A 23,945-nucleotide genomic window follows, 5' to 3' on the forward strand; every position below is an offset into this window, starting at 1 on the left:
TATGCTGTTTTAGTTACATAATAAAGGATAACATGAGTAGCTAAAAGTTTAGATGAGAAACATTATCTTTTTTTTTTTTTTTAGCTTTTTAAACAAAAACAAATTACTTGACATTTTACCTTTTTCTCAAAAGTCAAAGAAAAAAACTTTCTTTTTGAATTCAATAACCTAAATTTACAGAAGAGGATTAGAGCCACTGAAAAAATAAATAAATAAGAAAAGTAAAATGATTTTTAAATATTATTTCAGTTTAATATGGAAAGAAAAGTTAGAATTCTGACTTTAATCTCAGAATTCTAACTTTTTTCTCAGAATTCTGACTTTAATCTCAGAATTCTAACTTTTTTCTCAGAATTCTGACTTTAATCTCAGAATTCTAACTTTTTTTCTCTCAGAATTCTGAGTTTAATCTCAGAAGTTAGGATCTTAATGTAGATGGGCCCCATGAAGTAAGAGATGTGGGAGCACTCAGGTTCACTGACAAAGATGTGAGTTGTTGTGGAGGGCCAGTAACACATTGGTGGAAAATGACGGAATTAGGCTTATTTTTACGTGCCCGAGGGGTCCCCGGTGATGCAATTTCATTAATGGAAGAGCAGAAGGTGATTAAAACAAGAGAGCTAGTTTAGTCCCTCAAACAGACATGGCTACAGCTTGATGCTAACATGTTTTTTGCTGTCAGAATTCAGTCAGAATTCTGAGATTAAAGTCAGAATTCTGAGATTAAAGTAAGAATTCTGAGAAAAAAGTCAAAATTCTGAGATTAAAGTTAGAATTTTGAAAAAAAAAAAAAGTCAGAATTCTGAGCAAAATAGTTAGAATTCTGAGAAAAAAGTTAGAATTCTAAGAAAAAAAGTCATAATTCTGAAATTAAAGTCAGAATTCTGAGATTAAAGTAAGAATTCTGACTTTTTTCCTCTTATTATACTGAAATAAATTTTAAAAATCTGTTTACATTTTTAATTTTCAGTGGCCCTCTCTTCCATACTAACAACCAGAATAACATTGGAAAGGAGAAGAAAAGGAAAAAAAAAAAAACTAAGAAAGCATAAATCGTTCGGAGTGAGGCATCTCGCTCCGGCTGTCCGCCTCACCACTCTCTGTCCGTCTCAGTAAACTCCGCTGGGCTCCGCTGCGCGTCAAAACATTGCGTCTCTGCAGGACCTGCCAGGGCCGGAGAGCGGATGAAATTTGCCCGGGGAAGGAATGCGAAACAGCTTTTAGGATTGGCAGTACCGAAAGGAAAACGAGGAAGTGCGACGTTTTATTTAGGCTACGAGGAGAGACGTGTTTTTCCTCCCCTCAAAGGTATGTGCACATTTCTCACCGTGGTGGTGCATTGTTGTTACGCACTGTTTTTATATCTCTCTTTGATGCTTTTCCAGGAAGCGATCTGGTCATTTGCCGTTTTCTTAATTAAAGTCTTTTCTACTTTTAGTCAGTATTTGCTGTTTGGTTACATATGAACTTTTACATGCTGCATATCAGCCTATCAGAGTTGATGGGCTTTCCTGGGGATGCTGATATATCTTCTACTGTTTTGGTGTTTTTGTGGTGAACACGCATGTTGGCAGCCCTGCAGCAGCGCCACCCTCCTGGCAGTAAAAGTCAGGGGGATCGATGCGGGTGATCATATAATTAGGTCATGTGATTGCTGACGGCAGTCACCTGTGGAAATCATTGCGGATTGCTTTCAGAGGCAGCAGCGTGTGGGTGTGAGTGTTAGGTGAGGCATCCCCGCCATCTGTGCTGGCTGAAGTTCTGCCCCAGATAAAGCGCGCCACATCCTGTGACCTGATTCACACCAGTAATTACGCATTTATACTGTAAACTAACCAGGAGCGCGCGTGTCTTTAATCCATGATGCATCGCTGACATGATCTGTCAGGACACACACACGTCCACGTTTTATTTTTAACCTCCCAATATCATGGTCTTTGTTTGCTCCTCTTTTAAAATTTTATATATTTTCCATCTAAAGCAGGGGCGTTAAACTCATTTTTATATCGGACAACTTCAGCATTATGAAGTCTGTAAAAGGGCTGGTTGCAGTTGTATAACTTCTGATTTCATTATCAGATTCACAAAGAGCATTCAGCTGTTAAATCATAACCCCAGTCAGCCTCGGCAGGTGGCCGCTCACACTGAGCCTGGTTCTGCTGGAGGTTTCTTCCTGTTAAAAGGGAGTTTTTCCTCTCCACTGTCGCTATAGGCATGCTTAGTGTGAGGGATTCCATCCCAGTCAATGAGTCGATGCAATCAACTGGTTCTCCTTAGAAAACTTTGAATCAATTTGACTGATCTGTTGAATTGTTAAGTGCCTTGGAATGACATGTGTTGTGAATTGGCACTATACAAATAAACTGAATTGAGACTGAAAACAAACAAAAAATATCTCTCTTTATATATATATTTATATATATATTAGGGCTGAAACAATAAGTCACATCAATCGTGATAATCGATTATTTAAATAATCACATACTAGTTTAGTAATCGATTAATCATTAACGGGAGTGTAGAGACTTTAAAATATGCATTTAGCTGACAGAGCAACCCAATTAGAGCTGCAATTATATCAAATTTAAAAATCTGGTTTGATTTCATAAAAAATCTTATTTAAGGAACCTTTAGCTATCCAATTATTAATTGAAAAAATAATCAACAGATCAATCTATTTGCAAAATAATCATTAATTGCAGCCCTAATATATATATATATATATATATATATATATATATATATATATATATATATATATATATATATATATATATATATATATACAGATATATGTCACTATAGAAATCCCAGTTTTCATGGGGCCCTTCCCAATATAAAGTTGCGCGTATATTTCTACATCAGCGCTTTTTAAATTGATTTATGGTTCTACATATTATACACATTAAATGGGTTGAGCGGCTGTTCATTTGCTTTAATTGCATAGTTGACTCCTCTTGGTAGACTGCAGGGAGCAACTCTCCAACTCTTTTATGGTTAATATGCTAACTTCAAAATGTTGTAGGACATTCTACATGTTGGTATCACTGCTGCCACCTTCTGGTTTAGTGGATAACTCCTTTGATCTAAAGATGGTGAATTGCATCCATGGATACTACAGCTCACCGGGATGGGGGGAGTGTGTAGGCATGGCCATGGCCCCTCTTGCTCCACCCCGCTTCTCTGCTCTTCACACAACACACATGTCGGTGAAGATTCAGTTAAAAACAATCCACTGGACTTGGTTTCCAAGTTCGAAGGCGTTTCGCTCCCCATCCAGGAAGCTTTTTCAATTCAAAATGTTAAACATAGTTTGGAAGTTTGTGGACGACACCACCATGAAGAGTCTCATATCTTCCAATAGGTGCCTTTACCTTACCCGTCAAATTGAGCAAATTGTAATTACGAACAAAATCTGCTAGATGGAAACACAATTTAGAAAATAACTCTTTACTTCATTAAAAAGTTTTAAGCTTCAATGAGGTTTTCCGGTCGTATCTAAAAACTCCTATTGCGCAAAACTGCAAGAAAACATATTTTTCACATCACACGGGGCATTTGATCTTCAACTGGACCTTACTGCCTTGTAAAGATGAAGAAGAAGAACAGAAGTAGTTGGAAGACGATGGCACCCACTTGTTATTTACATAGATAGATAGATAGACAGACAGACAGACAGACAGACAGACAGACAGACAGACAGACAGACAGACAGACAGACAGACAGACAGACAGATAGATAGATACTGAAGCCTAGTACAGATGTTTTTAAGAATTGGGTTGAATTACATTAAATGAAAGTACCTTTTCTTCAGCAGCTTTCTACTCCATGATGTATTTTTATTGCAGGGCAGATAGCCAGCGATCATGTGAGTGAGGGTCGATATTAGGGGATCGAAGACGAGCTGCAAGCCCTGAAAGGTGATCCCTCACACATGGGGGCTCGTATGCTCAGAGAAAAGTTGAACAAGTCTGTGTCTATTTCATCTACCATTTAGCCACTCCCAAAAAGCTTAAGGATAATACAAACTTGAGTAATTTGAACAAGTTATGAGCTGTTATGTGCTGTCTGTCAGAAGGTGTAGTGCTCAGATTAAGCATCACGGAACAAAATAAGGTGTAAGGGAGGAGCAGAAACAGGAGCATCCCTTCATGGGGGAGATTTGGAACAAGTTGGGAGTGGAGTCAGTGATGTCATTCTGCTGTAAGCTGCTGGTCTGGCTGTAACGGTGAGCAGAAAGCAGGATGAAAAGCCCATCATGTGCACAAATCGTGTTAGAACAGCGTAGGACGTGCAGCTCATAGAGGACTCAGCAGATTTGCCCTCAGTCTTTTTCCCTCTGTCTGCGATCATTGTCAAAAGCAGCATCTGCAGCATCAGTGCGTTACATAACCTTTTTTGTTGTCATGGTATGCAGGGGCACTTTTTTTTTGTTGGTTAGTGGGACTAATGGCATGTAGGCCTTTGGACGGATGACACCCAGAAATGACCAGAAGTGACGGCTCGCTGACCTCAAACAACCTGCCGCAGGACGGATGAAAAGACAGAGAGGCAGCAAAGAAAAGCAATGAATATGCAAACAGGCAGAGAGGCACAGGAGACAGATGAAGTGAAGATAGAGGCAGGCAGCCTGAACAGGATGCAAAAGGTTTGCACAGGCTGAAATTACTTTGGATATCTTGATTTCTCACTCTGTGTAGATCCCTGCCAGCTGCAAGTCATCTGATTGTTTATGCCATTTATTTTCTCTGTCATATTTTCATCTTGTTGTGTAGTTCAGAGCAGCTCCCTGCTGCTGGATGTATCAGAGCATCACCATGGCCCCCTCCCATCAAACAGTGCTGCTTGGCTAAATGATTCCTACACATTTTAAGCCACTTTAAAGATGTGATTATTCTCTGGTTTTAGAAACTAATTGAGTTTGTCTGAAAAGGTTAAAGCAGCATTCAAGCTGAAACAAGCTGAATACTTTTTTTCCTCCTGTTCACCGTGTCTCTGGTGCTCGATATATTTTTATTTTATATTCTCTATTTAACATTCTTTCTTTGTGGCAGTTCTTTCCCATAATAAACTAGTAAAGTGGATATTTTTTAGATGATCATCAGAGCCATTCTGAGGTTCATCATAAGAACCATTTGGAAACATGTAAAAAAAAAAAAAAAGTAAAAAAAAAAAAAAGTAAAAAAAAAAAAAATTTAAACGCTGTAGAGCAAAAATGTTAGTTGGATAGCTAGCAGTCGTAGGTCCTGCTGCAGAAATCAGCCTGTTGAGCTAAAACCAGCTTTTATTTTTCAAGTAGGCCCTAAGACACCCTTTAAAGAAAACAGCTATACATTGCAAGTTTGTACTTGTGTCTGGCTCAATCAAAAACATCCCCCTCCCCTACCTGTTGCTACACACTGTCAGTGTGCCGACCAATAAACTTTTCCTTCATTTACAAGAAATGCAAAGTTAAAGAATATTTCTGCTTATAAATACCCCATTTTAATCACGATTGAAAACAATATTTTACTGTATATTATATTGTATTATTTCTGCACCGGTAGGACTAACTGTTATGCAGCTTTAGGTAAGCCCTGATAGTAATATATGAGTTATGCTAAACTAAGTTTGCCACATTATATTAATCAGTTAATAAATACTGTTTATCTAGTATTCATGATACAATAGAACAGTTATATAACAAAAGTTTCACTTGGAGTATTCATGCACTGAATAGAAAATTATATAATATAGGGCAAAATCGTGCAAAACTTTTTTCCATTCCCATAAACACCCACTATTAAACCAGCACCATGTACACAATAATTAGCAATAAATAATTGAGTGCAGGCATAAGTGCAATAAACAGAAACAGTGATGCTGCAGCAGAGGACACATGCCACACAGAGACAGACAGTACAGCTGATTATTTAAGAAATGGTTAGATTTAGGGCTGCAATTAACAATTATTTTGCAAATCTATTAATCTGTGGATTATTTTTTAGATTAATAATCAAATAGCTAAAGGTGCCTCAAAGAATATTTTTCACAAACGTAAACTAGGTGAAACTAAAACTTTTCCACTTGAGGAGTTCTGGATAGAATATATTGACAGACCAAAACACTTTTTAAATGCAAAATCTTTATATATTTTCTTACAGTTTTGATAGAATTGCTGCTCTAAGTGGGTTTCTCTGTCAGCTTAAGGCATATTTTAGAGTATCTATGCTCCAGTTAACGATTAATCGAATACCAAATTATTTGACGATTATTTCAATAATCGATTAATTGTTTCAGCCATAGTTAGATTAACACAGTAGTGTAATAGTGAGGAGGGGGATGTCTGGTGTTCTGGTCTCCATTAGACCTGTTCCTTCTACCTGAGGGCAGCAGGTTGAGCAGGTGACTTCCAATAAGTGTGTCATGATTTTATTCAAAGATCTGACCCACATGCAGAAAACAAAACGGAGAGACCAGGGTAAGGTTTAACAAGGTTATTGAGAACTGGTAGAGATGGGTCCAGTTCTACTCTGAACACTGGTGAACGGGGACTGAACAATGAAGGGGAAGTTCCTGTGGTTAGTTCAGGCTCAGTGGGAAATTTGAGCTTCGATTTGCAAAAGGGAATAAAGGCAAAATGACTCACTTTTCCAGAAAAGGTTTCTTTCTCTGAATCCAGTCGGTGAGGGTTGTTCCAGTTATTGACTTGCTCATCGGAGGGCGGACAGGGTTTACCCAGGTTGAGGTGTTTCCTTGAGGAATGGAGGAGCTGACTTCCACTTAGATTTCCAATGGTACTTGAACGGTTTCTTGTGGAGGTGAATCCCTTGCTCAGTGTGAAGCTTAAACAATCCCTTGGGGAAAAGTAGATCCAAACCTCCAGTTTGAACCCCAGCTCAGTTTGAAGCTCAGATTATCCTTCCAGGAAGAGAAGGTCCAAAACATCCAGTTTGTAGGATGAATTCCTGCCCAGAGGCAAAGACAAAAACAACAATGTTAAGACTCAGGTTGACAAAAACTCAGTTTGACTCAGCAAAACTCAGCTAGGCTAGAGTACCCAAAACTGGCAAACACTCTGGCGTCGAGGTAGTGGCAGTCAGCAGCTTAAGAGTCCTCAGGTAATGAGGCAACCATCCACAGGTGTGAGAGAGGACCAACGAGAACCAGGCGCCACCTGGTGGTGGAGGGAAAACAAACAAAAACACAACCCACACAGACTGGATTCCTAACAAAATGTAGATATTATTATCAGCAAGGATTTATTTATGTTACTTCAGTATTGTGTTTTTTTTAGCTTTCAATAGATTTATTTTATTTTTTTTTATATCTGTCAACATTTCTAGCTTCATTGTTTTTGTGTAGTTTGATATCTGAAGATCACCCTGAGAGAAACACACTGATTCTTCAGCTACAGCGGGTCCGCCTGACCCCCAGTTTACAAAATTGTCGATATTTTCTTGAAAGCAAATTTTCTACAGTTTTGTAGATTTGCCTTGTAAAATCACCGCTAAATATGTATAGATGAATATTTAGGAATAATAGTCTGTTATATCTTAATACAAAGGATCATAGTCTGATGTGAAAAGGGGTCTTTTTATACCGAATGAGCATTTTTTCAGGGCATTTTTGTTACGCTCTGTTAAAGCTTGAAGACCTGACCGGGTAACTTCGATCAGGCTGGAAAAAGTTACCAATCCATTTCTCTGAAACAGGACTCCACCAGCCGGCTGTCAGTCAGTCTTCAAGTGGTGGAAAATCGAAGCCACAGTTCCCCTCGAGAGTGGTCGACCAATAGATCCCTCTCTGGGTTATGAAGGCCTTTTCATGATTCCAGGTTTTGAGAAACAAAGTGTTATTAAAGCCTCAGATAATAGAACGTCTGGAGTTGAAGCTGTCCTAAAAGAAGTAGTGGATTTTACGTGTATACAAGCAGATGTTCAGGGCACATTTCCAACAGACACTATTTGTCCTGGATATTTAAAGCAGAAGTTGTTTTACCCACTTGTAGGTTGAGAGTCATTGATCAGACTCTTCAGAAAAGCAAACAGATAATCAGGTTATGCTTTGCCTCTGTATGTAAATTTAAAGCTGTTTTTTCTAAGGTTTGTCACGACTTCTAGAAACCCAAAGAGAATTCATTAATTTCTGGTCAAATTGGACTTTAATATTAGTTAAAAAAAAAAAAACAAGATTTATTATAAAGAATCCCAAGGCTAAGAAGTTAGAATAAGGACGAAAAGAAATCTTTAAACATTTTTATTTTGCAGGAGGAAATTACTGCTATTCTTTAACCATTGATCACTTTCTATCCCCTAAGATGCATTGATTCAGAGACACTAGACGGTTTTCATCCAAACCTGCTGACGTACACAAACATTATGGCTACCAGGAAGTCATTTTCTCCTCAAACTTCAGCGCATTTTCACATATGCAACCGCCCCCAGGAGGAAATACGATACGCAGCCCAATAATGCAGCTAAATATTGTTCCTCTGGGGAGTTTTCTGCTATCAGGATACACTGAAGGTCAACAAACTCACAGACTCTAACGGTAAAATCATCTTTCAGTTCTGATGGATCCATGCTGTGCTTTGCAAAATGATTATTCATATTTTAAGCTTTCATGCATTTTTGAAGGATTGTATAAGGCAACCCCGGCTTCACAGCAGAAGTTGTTTTTGATGTGAAAGCTGTGGGTTCCATTCCAGCTTCGTCCTGCCACATGTCACAAGGAATTTAACCCCAAGTTGGCTGTCAATGTGGGCAACTTTCGGAGGCTCTATGAGGGCCCCTTATTACTAGAAAAATGATATATAAGTTAATTCAGTCTCTCTGTTACACAGAGTAGTGAATAATTCTCAAGCAGACGGATAATGATGATGGTTTTCACTTTGTCTGGGCGATTAATCATTTTTGAAAAATCTGGATTTTTTTTCATCAGTCCTCTCCTTGGGCCTCCATAGCTCAGATTGACATGGATTAATCACTGTTTGTTCATAGATGTTTACTCATAACCGATAAACTAGCTCGCTTGTTGTGAAAAAGGATTGTTCACAGATTTGGTTTCGTTGCCATTTAAATTATGGTCACTTCCTAGTTGAGATGATTGAAATCAAATCTAATCTTTGAAGGAAATAAAAGTTATTTCTCATTTTTATTTTGAATATTAAAGGTATAGTTTAGTTAGGTATAGTATAGTTTAGGTATAGTTTAGGATTTTCTTGGATTTTTGAAAAGATCCTCCCTCTCCCCTTGAAAAAAAAAAAAAATGCAAATGCACCACCCTGTACCCGCTCCACAGAGGCAACGTCTATTAAACGAGTGGAAGAGCATGCGTGAGCCCATTCCTACTCGTACACGCTCTGTTCAAAACATGCTGTTTGCATCGCTCATACAAGCTTACTTTCCAAAAAAAGATTTGCAATTTTTTCACTATGTCAGACTCACCATCGGTAAGGGAAAATGGGGACGAGCACGTAGGACGGCCTTAAATAAACATACAGTATGATTGACAATTAGTAGGAGCACTTATTTTGATGATCCACCTGGTATAGTAGAAACATAGTGTACTGTACCTTTAAGTAAAAAATAAACATTAATCAGATTTGGTTGGGGAAAAAAAGGGAAGATTTGAATTTTGAAGTCACTAGCTTTGTTAAACAGAGCTTAGTGGCCATGAATCAAGTCCTTCCTGACTTTCAAATAGAACTGAGTCTGAACTTTTGACTGCCGCATCATTCTTGGGTTATTGTCTTGTTGGAAGGTGGACCTCCAGCACCGTATTTTGCATGGCCTGTATCTAGCTTTAGCTCTGAGCAGCTTTCCTGTCCCTGCTGAAGCATAAAAGCATAATGCTACCAGATTTGCATCTTGAAAATAAAAATTCACAAATTTTATTCTTAAATAGTGCATTCCGCTGCAGAGGTACAAAAATGAAATGTACGCAAAAGCTTAAAAAAATTAAATTTACTTCAACCAGAAACCTCTGCATGAAACTTTGAGGCACTGCATGGCTACTTTGCAGATTTTGTTTTGCTGTTACATAGATCCTCCATCACATCAGACTCTAAGAAATATCTGCATTGGTTTTAAAACGGTTAAAAAACGATAAGAATCGATGTAAACTGCACATTAAACATATTATATAACAGTCTGTTTATGACGGTGTGCTGATTCTGTGTGGCTGGAATCAACCTTTCATCTGATCTCAGAGGGCATGATGCTTACATTCTTCCTAAAACGACTGAAAGGATAAAGCACGCTCTTGGTTAAACATCAGTCTGTGTGCGCGGAGGGTCAGCTCTGACAACTGTAATGCGTCTTTGTGCCCCTGATCCCACGCTGTTGGCACCGAGTCAGAAGAGAGAAAACAAGGGCTCGTCTCAATGCTTTATTTATTTATCTGCTGCAGTCCTTCCCATCAGCCCCCGGAGCCTTTATCAGCCTTCATCAGACTCTAAAAACAATCATGCCGCAGCGCAGGGCCCTGCTTTCTCATTTGTCCCACGCTTACCGAGGCTCCTTGCTCCCAATCAGCATTTTTTGAGCTTTTCCAGATGCTTCTGTAAATGCAGACAGGGGCGGCACAGCAAGCTGTGAAGGTGACCAGCTCCTCAAAATCAGAGAATGAAGCTCAGCAAAAACAAACGTTTGAAAGAAACTGTTTATTTCTCTGTTACTGAAATGAAGCGTGCTGTATTTTGATGGAGGCTTTGTGGAAACTTTATGAACTCAGGGGAATGGGAACAATAAAAAGAACCTCTGAGGGAAAAGACACCAACTGTAATTTCTCCAGTGCAGACTATCAGAATCTATGGCTGACATGTGGGATGGCGTCCCAATACCAAGCTAATCTTTTCAATCTGCAGAGCGGACCAGCAGCAAGTATTTTAAAGGGTCGATCCCTTTGGATATCATGGAGGGAGCAGAGCATGATCCTCGCAGTTGTGCTTAGATAAGCAGATTATCCCTGCAGCTTGTGGACTTAAACATGAAGTGTGAAGTAGGACTGTTGCTTGGGCCTCTGTGCATCGACTGATCGCTGGCTTTGCCCCGGGGCGACAGGCTGTAGTTTACAGAAGCAGCTTTGCACCAAGTGCTGGAAAGAAATTAGATTCTCTGCCAATGATTACAGGACGTGTTTATAAACTTGGCTCTTAGAAAACCTGAAGCAGTCTGGTGAATTGAAGAGCAGTCACAAGGTGATCAAAAGAACATAAAATACTTTTAAATGTGTACTTAAAAGGAACATGCTAACGAATAGAAAACCTTATGTTTATCTGTTGCATAAAAATCACAAGAATTGTTTTTTTTTTAGAACATTTTACACTTGCAAAACAGTCGGGGCTGTTTGGTGAGTAAACTCAGTTTGCAGAGCTTCTGATGTGTCATTACTCTGATTCCCCGGTTAGAGATGTTCCATAAAGGCCTTGGACGTTTTTCAAAGAACATTAGTGAACAAATTTCATCAGAGGAGGAGTTTAAAGCAGCGTGAGGTTATAAAACAGTATCCCAACCTTAGAACATTTAACAGAAACTCCATGGAAACTGGAAAGAGGGTTGCAGAGTTAAAGGGGTCATAGAATGATTCTATAGGGTATTTGGTGCTGGTCCTTAAGGTTTCTGAATAGGGTGTGCACCATTGGTTGGGCTGAAAATTGCATGTTTGCTGTTCTATGAGCCCCAATGCAAGCCTGGTTATAAGCCTCAGAATGAAACGACAGGTTTTCTTCCTTTTATGGTATGATCATGAATATTTAGATGTGTGCTTATTGGTTGGTTTTAAAACGAGTAAAACTGCTGAGCAAAGACGCATCATAGCAACAAGTACTCACTCACTGAAACATCAAATGGTTAATATGGTACGGTGACCAGACGTCCTCTTTTTCCCGGACATGTCCTACTAAAAAAATGTCGGGGGGGAATTTCAAAATCATCCAGGATTTTGGTCGACTACAGTGCAGCACTTAGTCGAAACAGGGAGCCAGTGGGGGACGGAGCCACCGAACCCAGTGACGGTAGCCTGGACAGCGGTGGCCCCGTGCTTGCCCCCGCCTTGCAGCACGGTAAGGCAGGCAGGGGAAGCATACTGTCACCGGGTCGGGTTTGGTTGCTTCGTCCCCTGCTGGGACCCGGTCCGGTCCAGTCAGCGCCCTACCAGAAACCCCAATCTGGTCACCATAGATATGCTAGCATTGCTATCAACAGCTTAGTGACAGGGGTCTTCTGATACACAAACATAATCCATACCTGTCGAATCTTCAGGAAAACTGTGAAAAATGTCCCCTTTCTCCATGCAGCCTGGAACACTGCATTTATGCCCGTGGTTCTGGCTCATTATCAATAGGGAAACTGCCTGCTTTGTAATTCTTGTAGAAGTAAACCCAACTATAGGCTAAACAGCTTAACTGGTGTCTTACATCTACCTCTATTCATGTTCTTGGGCCGTGAACCAGTGGGCTGGTCTGTATGTAATTTTTTGGGCACGACAAAAGTACAGGCTAGAGCCAAATAAGGCAACATCCCAGAGTTTACGTCAACTCGGTGCTTCATTTGAATCCGCCCGTTATAAGGTGGAAGTTTAGAATTATGAGATTTACAGATAAAGGAGGTGTCGATGGGGTTTGAACTTCTCTGTGCGTCCATTTCACCCACTGAACTATTGTTATTCATCTATGACAATGTAAGCTCGGTTTTGCATTCTATGACCCCTTTAAAGCCAAATCAAGACATCTGAATTAAGAGCAGCCAAAAAGATCCACAAAAACTATGAAGGACCAGTAGAGATCCACAGCTCAGGACTATTAGTTGTGCCGTTCACAAGTTTGAAAAGATGGTTCATTTGCCCAAAAGACCAGGTAGGAGTCAGAGCCAACAGTAGATGTTCTTGTCAGATGAGAACAAATCAAACATTTATGGGCTACATGTTGAATCCCTGTTTGCGATTCAAAGCGAATGCTTAAAATCATCCAGTAAAACATGTTGGTGGCAGCATCATGCTATGGGTAGGCTTATATTTGGTAGGACCAGGAAAGCTGAAAATTTCATATGAACCTATTATACTGTTCAGGTGTGAGGGGTGAGTAGATACCCCAAAATTGTACTTGAGTCAGAGTAGCACTACTTCAACGAGTACAAATAAAAAGTAGGCCAAGAACTTGTAAAAAAAGTATTTGGTATTTGTTTGGAAATGTTGCAGTCAGAGAGACTGTATGTGCAAGTTTTGGCATTTTAGATGCATGAACAATAATAATAACTGATGATGATAATTACAGACAAACAAATTCCTGTAGAGGAAATACTTTTCTAAATCTAGATTTTACAGCATGAAAATTATTAAATCAAACCTTGCAGTGAGAATTGTTTATATGTTAGAAAACAGAGAACTTCAACTGACATTATCTACTGTTTACTGTCATAGTAGACAGAGAAACCAAGGAGTAGTGATGTACAAGTACGAAGTACCGTACAGTTAAAATACTTCTAGGAGTACATTTTATTCAAAACATGACTCGAATAAATGTAACTATTTCCTACCACATCTGTCAGGTGTTTACCTCCCGACCCACCGCCCACCACGGCCCTCACCTGTGTGTTGCGGTGCTTCCCCTGTGAGCCGACCTGGGCTGGCAGTCCCTTTTTGCACCGCCCGCCAACACCGCCCATGGTCAGGATGACGCGCTCCAAGACGTTCCAGGCATACCTGCCGAGCTGCCATCGGACGTACAGCTGCATCCATTGCCGAGCTCACCTGGCCAACCACGACGAGCTCATCTCCAAGGTAAGCAGATGCAGCGCCGGCCCCGTTCCACTTTGGTTAACCTTGCTGCCCGACGACTGCTGCCTCAGAACAACATTTTCAAAGAACAGGATGTGAATATATTTCCTTTACAAGCAGAGATTTTAAGCAAATTGAAAAAACAAGCCGCAGGTTTTCCACCTGTAGGTGTGTATAATCCACCATCACACTGCTGCACGTGGATGGATTATATTAAAAGCTGGAAACTGAATTGGATTATGGATGCACTGTTATGAAGACTGGCTCACCTGTGCTGAGAGGCTTTTCGCTGAGCTGCACTAAACAGAGCAGTTTAATGAGCAGCTTTGGTTTACAGGAAACATCGACCCACCCCGATGATTCTGCTAATGCTTATGGTGGATTGAATGTGTTTTTCCTGCAGGTTTCAGAATACTTAAGCATTTCTCTAGTTTTTATTTTAGGAGCTGATGTCTCATATTGTCGACTTTTTTCTCTGCAGTCGTTCCAGGGCAGCCAGGGCAGAGCTTACCTGTTCAACTCAGTGTGAGTACCGATCCCAAATCACATCTCACAACATCTGTTTGGAAAAAATAAGTTATTGAGAAGCTCTTATGCTTCTCAGAGTTAAGATAAAGGACTGATCTGCTTCCATCAGGCTACTGAAGCATACGCTTCCTTATTAGATGCTTGTGAATCACCAGCCCAGCTCTGTTGGAGGCAGAGACCTTCTAATTAAAACTTTTTCCACTCTGTCTCTCAGGGTGAATGTTGGGTGTGGCCCTGCAGAGGAGAGAGTCCTGCTGACAGGCCTGCATGCTGTGGCAGACATCTACTGTGAGAACTGCAAGACCACTCTGGGCTGGAAATACGTGAGTGTCCTCGGCTGATCCCAGGTCTAAGTTTAGAGGAGGATAAAGTGGAGGAGTTGTTCTTAGAGTGAAACCTGCTTTTATCTGGAGCACAAATATTTTTGGATGGCTCCTCTCTGAGGGTCGATGCTGTAGCTCAGCTGCAAACTGACAGATGGAGGTCAGATGTTTCTTCAAGGTGTGATTATTTTTAAATACTTTTTTTTTCTGAATTTCCAGGGAACACAGTGAAGACAAGTGGCTCACAGTATATTCTGGATTTTGTCCTGATTTATATCTTACATTCAGGAAGCATGCACAGTGGTCTTAAATAGATCTCTGGGCTTAAAATTATGTTTTTCTTTACTTTTAGAGCAGTTCCTGACAACTCCAGGCTGATTTATGTCATTCGATGCTGATTAAAACCTTTGTTCCACTCTAATCTCAACCATTAGTTATTTCGGTTTGCTTTCATCAGCTTTGTGCATCTAGAGACTCAAATTCTGTCTGTTCTTTCTTTGCAAAACAGCTCAAACCAAACCAGATACAACTGAGAGCTTCTATGAACATTGGTTTGTATGTCTTGCAACAAATTCTGAAATAGCTGAAGTTCTAGACTTTGACTAGGCCTTTCTGGCTCATGTTTACTTTGAAATAAAGCTATCCACTGGAGCTCTGGATGTATGTCAAGAGCTGTTGTCCTGATGAAAGGTGTCTGGTCTGAGGTCCCCACAGCATGATGATACCACCCCCGTGTTTCATCTTGGAGATAGTATGTTATGGTTGATGTGCAGGATAAGCTTTTACACATAGTGCTTTGCATGTAGACTAAAAAGTTTATTTTTGGTCAAAGTGGTGCTGATTTGAAGCGCAAACTGAACATTATGGGCGTCCTGATACAACTTTTTCATTTCTGATATTGCAGCCTATAGTATTGACTGGTATGGATATTTTGATTTGATATGATTGACTTTATTTATCTCACAGTGGAGAAATTGACTCATTAGATCGGGTAAAATAGTCAAAGGAGAAGAATAATGACTCAATATGATATTGGTATGAATCATATATACTTATCTTGCTTAGATTATGGTGTGGAATGATAGGAAAGGCTTGATCAAGTGATATTTCTCAAAACAACAGCAATAGGTGTGAGAACAATAGATGTGATCGTTTTCTTGTTTACGAAAAAGTTAAATGAAATTTGAACCAAAGACCCGAGATTTTACAGGCAGCCAGATATATTCTCGTATGAATTTTTTAACTGATATCAGGCTGATTTCCAATATCAGTATTGGATCAGGACGGCCCTAAGGAACATCATGCTGCCGTAATAATAATAATTATAATAATAATAATAATACATTTTATTTAAAAAGGCGCCTTTCTGGACACTCAAGGTCACCGTACAAAAGCATAAAAACACAGTGTCAGAAAAATTTTTAATAAAAACATTTTAAACAGGTCCAAGGATGGGACAGAAAACTTTTGACTTACCAGAAAACGTCCAAAGAAACACTTTCAAAGATCTCCTAAAGAACATTTTGAGGATAAGTTTGGTTTATTTCCCTTTAACATTCTTGCCTTCCGAATTTATGCATTCAGTGAGATATAATGCGGTTACTGCTTCCCGTTAATGAATTCCCTAAAGGACCAGTGGAAACTGTTGATTTTTATTAATAATCATTGGGGGATATTGGCTGAAAAACCCTGAGTAGTTATCAGTAAAGGCTGCCGGGGTCAAATAAACACAAACATGGCTCCTATCCCCTATCCCCAAAACAAAACATTAAAACAACTTAAATACATCGATTCATTAACAATAAGTTGCAGGTTATTCAGTTAAGAACAGAGAAACAGATTAGGTTTTTGGAATAAAATAAAATCATACAACCAGACAGCCAAACTACACTCTGATACAAAAGTGAATTAGAACTGACTACATAATATAATACAGCAGCTGCTTAATAAACGCTGAACTTTGCTGCTTATATTTAGGATTAAGCTGTGATACTAAAGGTGGAGGAGTTATTTAGGTCTGAACCGGATGGACTGTTTAATATATCAGTAGAGCTAAACATGTGCAGCTGTCAACCCTTCTTAACATGCCAGGGGGAGTTTAGACTAAAGTGCCGGCGGTCGTTTCCTTAAAGGGTTAAAAAGGGACACTGGCGTCCTTGTTGGTGGATTGAGAAGGCTGCATTGATCCAACCTCCTACTATAACAACCACAGCTCCAAGGCTGAAGTCCCTTCAACTTTCTTATGGCCTTAAAAAGAAATATTTTCCTTATGTCTCTGTTGAACACTGGGGTAAACCAATGTTAAAAGCAACTTTCTCCTCAGAAGTTTCTATTCCTGGCAAAGACCCACAGTCTAAAAGCAGGGCTGCAGCCGTGGAGAAAAAGCTCTTAGGTTCGACCTGCTGCACTCCTGGAAGGAGAAATTGGAGATTAGGCCTCTGCAGCTCAAAATCCAAACTAATCAACGACAGAAAAAGACACATGTGCTTAAGTGTTTTGGACTCCAGTTACATTTATGTTACTTTTTTTCTTACAGTTCTTTCATGATTAAAAATAAAGGTAACGTCCAAAATGTTAATGCAGTTTGTTCTGTTTGGCATTTATCTATTTTTTTCTCCAACAAAAAGACAAGCTGGACTAATTAACCCTTTAAAGCCTGAACCAGGAAATAATTGAGAGAAGATTCTACTTTTCCAAAATTAGAATTGTCATTGAACTTTGTGAGAAATGAAATAACTATATAAATTTTGTAAAAACTTTAAATTACATCATTTATTTGCATAAATTTTGATATATTATGCATTTCTATATCATCTTTTATATGTTTTCTGTTTACTACATGTGTCTGATTATGTAAGTCAGGGTTTCAAGAACAAAAACATCACACTGATGATGCAGAGGTTTCAAAATCTCCTCTATCAAATATGATCCACTTGGCTTTAAAGGGCTAATATGCTAATATGATACCCTAAATAAAAGTTAATGTAACCCATTGGCTGGAGGAAGTTGAGTCATACTGTGTGTCATTTAATCTTTTTTAAAGGCCTCAGAGGTTTGTCAGTAAAATCCTGTAAAGAAATAGTATCATTAATGTTGTTAGGTGAAGATGATGCACGCTAGATCACGGGACAATATTTCAGACTAAAACTCTCACAGAGCTTAGTTAAATCCCATGCATGATGATTCCCACAACACAGCTCCCATAAACCTGTTTCCTCTGTGGTGAAACATGGCAGTGGCAGCATCATGGTGTGGGGAGGTTTTTTATTTTTTATTTTATTTTTTTAGCAGAGACAGCTAAGCTGGTCAGGTTATATGAAGATAGTTTGCTCTAAATGCAGAACAATCTTATGAAGAAGCTGCAAAAGGCAAAAGCCAGAGGGACAATGGATCAGAGATTCATGTGTTCGAATGGACCAGTCAATGCTTTAGCTCAGCTAAGAAATAAAAAAAGAATGATTATCTGTAGCTGTCCAAAGCTGATGACCCCAAAAGATTTGAAGATGCAATTCCTGCAAAGTTTGTTTTTATAAAGAATTGGCTCAGCAGGGCACATTTTATTTGAAATAAAATATTAAATCCATGCATTTCTTTTTTTACAGTTTTACAGCTAGTGTTCACCACTTTGCGTTGCTGTGCCACATAGAATTGGATCGATGAAATTTCAATGGGACAAAATGTGGGAAGGTCTGAATATTTCTGCCAGGTGCTGCAGTTCTGGATGAATTTCGAGCTACTCTCAGGCTGAAAAACATGTTTCAGCCTGCAGACGCGCAGCATTTGGAGCGATTATTTTCAGACCCCCAGGCCATGGTTAAAAACACCCTTCTGTCACGAGATGCAGCGTAATAGCAGGCATATATACACAGCCAAAAAGGTGGCTTTTAAATACAGCTGAATTTTTTAAACTGCTTGAGTCTGAACTTGATGTGATTTAACCCTTTGAATGAGTCGCCGTCTCCTTTCCTCCCTCCAGGAACACGCGTTCGAGAGCAGTCAGAAGTATAAAGAGGGGAAGTTCATCATCGAGCTGGCCCATATGATCAAGGACAACGGCTGGGATTGAGGGGAGAGCAGCTGAGTGACGACCACATCTGAGGGAAGGAATGGAGGCACCGGGTGTTGAGGGGGTGTTTGTGTGCGGTGGGTGAGTGTGTGACTTTGGTTTGGCTGGTTTACCATTAACCTCTGTAACTTACTGCCCATCCCTTCCTAACCACACACACCTCTTGATGTACACACACGCATTACGCGTCGTAACAACCACCGACGTCCCAGACATCCCAGCTTGCCAGGAGGAAGGACTAGGCTGCATCCCAGCTAGCGGGACTAGATGACTGGCCAGCAATAGCTCATCAGACAAGATGTTACGTTTTGGTTTTAGTTTTATAAAACACAAGCTCTAAAAATCAGCTCCGCAAAACGTTCTCTCTGCTGTGTCCATTATTCTGCCTTGTCTGAAAACGCTGCAAGGTGTCCATTGGCTCAGGCCGGCGGTTTACTTTGGTACTGGTTAAAAATGTTCACCTCTGTGTCCCCAACATGAATCAGGTGTGACGGGAGATTAAAAAAAATTACTGATCAGCTGAGGTCTGGGTCTGAGGAGCCCAGACATGCAGGCTGTAGGACAGTTCTGTGTGCAGAGATTGCCCCCCACTGGGCTGCTCCTTTGAGACGCTGATCTAGATCCAGTTACATTGCTGCTTAAATGGCTTCTGACTGGAACCCTTCAATGCCTTGCCAGTGATGCAGCCCAGGATTAGCAGGGCGGGGCGAGAAGATGGAAAGATGCAGACGGAGATGCACAAGGTGGTTCCAAAAGCTCTGCAAAAAGCAGCTCCTCTGGGTTATATTTTTGCTAAAAACCTTAGCGTTGTAAAGTGATCAACTGATCCTCCCATCAATGAGGTCCTGCTGCTGTTGATGCATCAATGCTGTCTGGGATTCTGGAAGATCTATGAACACTGTGAGTAAAGGTGATGAGGCTCTGCAAGGTTTGAGAGCAGAGCTAGTGATCGCTAGAAATAGCCCCCCCCTCCGCTGTCATCCAAAAAGCACTAATGCATGACTACATGACCACAGAGGTATGTACTGTCAATGCCTATTTGGACCTATCAATCTTATTTTAATTTTATTTTTTTCAGTCTGGGATCAATGCTGTGAAACTGCTGTTACTCTGATCTTCCATCGCTGTCCTTAAAAAAAAAAAAAAAACATGGAGCAACACTATGATGCAAACTTCCTTACTCACTTATACAGCCGCCATCAAAGGTTACATGTCATCTAAAATGGCCCTGGTTTTAGGTTGGAAAAAAAAAGAAGTAAATAAAAAAAACAATTCAACAGAAAAACAACATCTACAAACAAAATGCAAGATGATCCACCCTCCAGGTTAATACACCAAACTAATTTAAGGCCAATATCTTCTGATTCGATTTTAGCGTTAAAGGAATAGTACACCCAAAACATGATTAGCCTTCATTTTCTACTCACCTCCATGCTGAACAACACTCTGGAGTACTTTTTTGATATCTCAAATGCATCTGGAGATCTGGGAGGCTTCTTGCTGTCTGCTGACATTCAAATAATGGAGGTCCATGGCGCCCGAGACAGAAAGGTCCATAAAAGTCCACAAAAACGTGTCAATATTCCTCCATACTGCTCGTCCAATGTAATCCAAGTGTCCTGAGTGGGTAGCATCCAGAATTTACTCGAAACGAAGTCATTTAGAATGTTTTTAGAGCATAAACAGTAGTGTATAGGATTTCCTAATAGCGCCCCCATGCGCGCTCGCGATTCTACGGAAGCCGGCAGACCAAACCAGCGCATTCAGCTCGGCAAAGAACTCATGCTCTTCCTCAACACTGAAGTCCTCAGACATTTTTCTTTCGTTGTTTCTTTCTTTGCACAGGTAAACAGCACATTTCTTCTTCTACGCTTGCATTATCGGCAGACCAGACGCTGAATGCGCACTTTCTTCCGGTTTGGTCTGCCGGCTTCCGTAGCGTCGTGAGCGCGCATGGGGGCGCTATTAGGAAATCCTATACACTACTGTTTATGCTCTAAAAACATTCTAAATGACTTCGTTTCGAGTAAATTCTGGATGCTACCCACTCAGGACACTTGGATTACATTGGACGAGCAGTATGGAGGAATATTGACACGTTTTTGTGGACTTTTATGGACCTTTCTGTCTCGGGCACAATAGACCTCCATTATTTGAATGTCAGCAGACAGCAAGAAGCCTCCCAGATCTCCAGATGCATTTGAGATATCAAAAAAGTACTCCAGAGTGTTGTTCAGCATGGGGGTGAGTAGAAAATGAAGGCTAATCATGTTTTGGGTGTACTATTCCTTTAAGTCTTTGGTAGGAGTCTGCTTCCCTCATCTTTGCCTGCTAATATTTGCCCATCATCTCTTCCAGACATTCCCCAAATCTATGTGTGTGAGGGCAGTTCATGTGATCTGTTACCTGAGCCAACAGATTTTTCTCCCTATTTAACCATTGCTTTCCAAAACCTGTATTTTCTTCTCACAAGGTCATTTTTGGGTTGACCTGGGTGCAAGTTTGGATCCGCTGTGAAGCAGAAAAACAAAACTGCCCTTTATCTTCAAATTTCTAGTAGGTTCCCTGGAGGATTTGGTTCATACTTGTTTATATTATGAGCTGTTATTGAACCAAAACCTTAATAAAGTTCCATCTAAAGACAATGTACCCCAGATCATAATGCAGCCACTACCATGTTTAATTGTTGGTATGATTTTTTTTTTGTTGTTGTTGTTGCAGAACTGTGTTTTTGTTGAAAATATACCTTTTTTTAATTGTGATTAAAACTTAGGTTTTGATCGCATCAGATCATAACACTTTTCTGTATATATTAGAGCTGCAACTAAGGATTATTTAGCAAATCGATTAATTTGTTGATAATTTGTTCAATTAATAATCAGATAGCAAAAGGTTCCTTAAAGAAGATTTTTTACGTAATTAAATCGGGTTAAACTTAAGAATTTCCACTTAAGGAGTTCTGGATAGAATATATTGACAGATGAAAAAGTTATTCCATCTTAAATGCAAAATGTTAATATATATTATTTATGCGTTGCTCTATCAGCTAAAGGCACTTTTTACTGTCTCTATTCTCCAGTTAACCATTAATCGATTACTAAATTAGTTGAGAATTATTTCAATAATCGATTAATCTGATTAATTTTTTTTCATTCCTAGTATATATGTTTTTTAAAATATGGCTTCTTTTATAAAAAGAAAAAAAGATCTTGGCTCTGGGCAGTTTTCCCTAAATTTTGGTGCAGTGTCCTCTTTTACGACTGCATTTACTGTCCCATTGTGGAGCATATATGATTATATGGATTATTCTCTACCCTTCTTCTGACCCCATAAGATCATTTTGATCCTTTGTAATCTCTACAAACAGCAAATTAAGCTAAAGCATTACAAATTAGTAGATATCAGGGAAATCCAACTAGGAATCTGTATTTTACTTTGAGTTAATCAAATTCAGAGAAATAAATGATAAAACTGCATAAAAAATTCACACATTTGTGCTCACATTTGCAACCAGGTTAATTCTTTTTCACATCTCCCCCCAAATAGATCTGTTTTTCTGTTGAATTGCACATGATACAGAGATAAACAACGGCAGGAAAAGGTTTTGGGATCTTTTCTTTTGATTTGTTTTCCCATCCCCAAACCCTGGCACTTTGACTGGCATGCATACACTGGAAAAAATCGAAATCTAGATAAGTCATGTTTTTTCTTAAAATAAGTGCATTTGTTCTTGAATTGAGGAGATAAACATAACATTTTGCCAATGGAACAAGATAATTTAGATTTAAAATAAGAAAACACAATTGCGTTGTCTTATTTCAAGTGCATATTATCTAATTATCTTATTTTAATAGTAAAAATACTCATTCCATTGGCAAATTTCATTTACCTATTCAAATCAGGGGTAAATACAGTTAATTCTAGATCATTTTTCTAGTGTACTATTTCCAAAAATAACACTGCTTCTGTTGTGTTATCCGCATGTCTGTTGTTTGGAGACTTTATTTCGTAATATATAAGCTCCCATTTCTAGGTTCTTTGATCCTAACTTTCTTTGCTAAGGCCAGGCCACCCTTCTAGATGCGCTGTATTTGCGTTGAAGGAAAAGGAGATCATCAACGAATGCCTGATCCATTGAATGAAGGGTACATCGCCACATGCATAATATAAAACTGACTAGTTTTGTGTCCTCGTCACATTTCTTGTGAGAACATTGTGTTTTGCAGTGAAACATTGTGCCGTGATGCAAAATCTAATCAGTTTGATTTCGTCCATTTGAGCTGTGAAATCGATTTGCAGATAAAATCCGATCCTGGTTTAGAGGAAATAAAATTAGTTTGTTTTTCACAGACGTGCAGACATTGCTTCAGAAGTTGCCCTGCAACTAGTGAGCTCTCTCTCTCGTTTCCAACCAAACCAAACTTTTGACTCTTCAGTAACTCGCAGCAGCTGAGGGTCTAGCTGGAGGCTGCGACATTAAATCCAGCACAACCAAAGAACCCACCCATCAACAGTTAATTGACCAAACAAAAGATTTAATTTTGCTTGGACATGTTGCAAAACAAGAGGGTGTGTATTTAGTTACAAGCCAAGTTTGTGGATAGCCTTTCTCTGTGATATATGTAATGCATTATGATTTTGTAAAAAAAATAAATCTTAATATATTCTATTTACGCTATTCATCATGAGGATTACTGTTCATGTCAACCTCTGTGTTACAGATTGTAAATAGTGTTAATGTATTGTGTTTATTCTATGATCAGTGTGATGATGAATGAATATGATTTTAGGTCGTGTCACGCCTTCTCTCTGGTACCCCACATTGGCTGTACAATACTACTTTTTTACTGATGACATTTTAACATATTTTGTAAAAGCAGGATGCTGATGTTGACTATATAATTGGATCTTCATCTAATAAAATGCACCTTAATGTCTGTATGTATTATAGTCTTTCTTTAGGTGTTTTTTTATGTTTATTTTCAATTTTAATGCAGGTTATTTTAGAGTTTCACAATCAGAATAAAGTTTATTGCACTTACAAGGAATTTGACTTGGTGTTGATGGCGCAGATGAGTATGTTGTGGATAGGGTGGCCAGATGTCCGGCTTTAGGGCGGACAGTCCGGATGTTCATTGCACTGTCCGGCGTCCGGCGCTGCACCCAGCCGGACGTGTATTTGTCCTCCTTTACCCCCAGATTCCACATACTCCGTCAGCGCTCCGCCCCGCTCACGTACGTCGTGCAGAGTACTTGTCTGTCATGTAAA

General features: G+C 39.4%; 1 protein-coding gene across 1 annotated transcript; it reads left to right on the forward strand.

Moving 5' to 3' along the window:
* Positions 1 to 1,094: 1,094 nt before the first annotated feature.
* Positions 1,095 to 19,945, forward strand: ypel2b (yippee-like 2b). The gene is made up of 5 exons (XM_038267990.1): positions 1,095 to 1,308; positions 13,531 to 13,762; positions 14,241 to 14,284; positions 14,502 to 14,610; positions 18,587 to 19,945. Exons 2-5 carry the CDS (start codon positions 13,646 to 13,648, stop codon positions 18,674 to 18,676), a joined length of 360 nt encoding a protein of 119 aa, XP_038123918.1. The 5' UTR covers positions 1,095 to 1,308; positions 13,531 to 13,645; the 3' UTR covers positions 18,677 to 19,945.
* The last annotated feature ends 4,000 nt before the right edge of the window (positions 19,946 to 23,945 follow it).

The sequence above is a fragment of the Cyprinodon tularosa genome, unplaced genomic scaffold (genome assembly GCF_016077235.1).
Source record: "Cyprinodon tularosa strain WSP-4 unplaced genomic scaffold, ASM1607723v1 ctg69, whole genome shotgun sequence".
Lineage (NCBI taxonomy): Eukaryota > Metazoa > Chordata > Actinopteri > Cyprinodontiformes > Cyprinodontidae > Cyprinodon > Cyprinodon tularosa.

Bases quoted from the DNA above. Each gene is read 5' to 3' on its own strand.
- ypel2b (XM_038267990.1), top strand. From the start codon at position 13,646: ATGGTCAGGATGACGCGCTCCAAGACGTTCCAGGCATACCTGCCGAGC. The intron at 14,285-14,501 runs GTGAGTACCGAT...TCTGTCTCTCAG, and splicing joins GCTTACCTGTTCAACTCAGT to GGTGAATGTTGGGTGTGGCC. The intron at 14,611-18,586 runs GTGAGTGTCCTC...TCCTCCCTCCAG, and splicing joins CCACTCTGGGCTGGAAATAC to GAACACGCGTTCGAGAGCAG.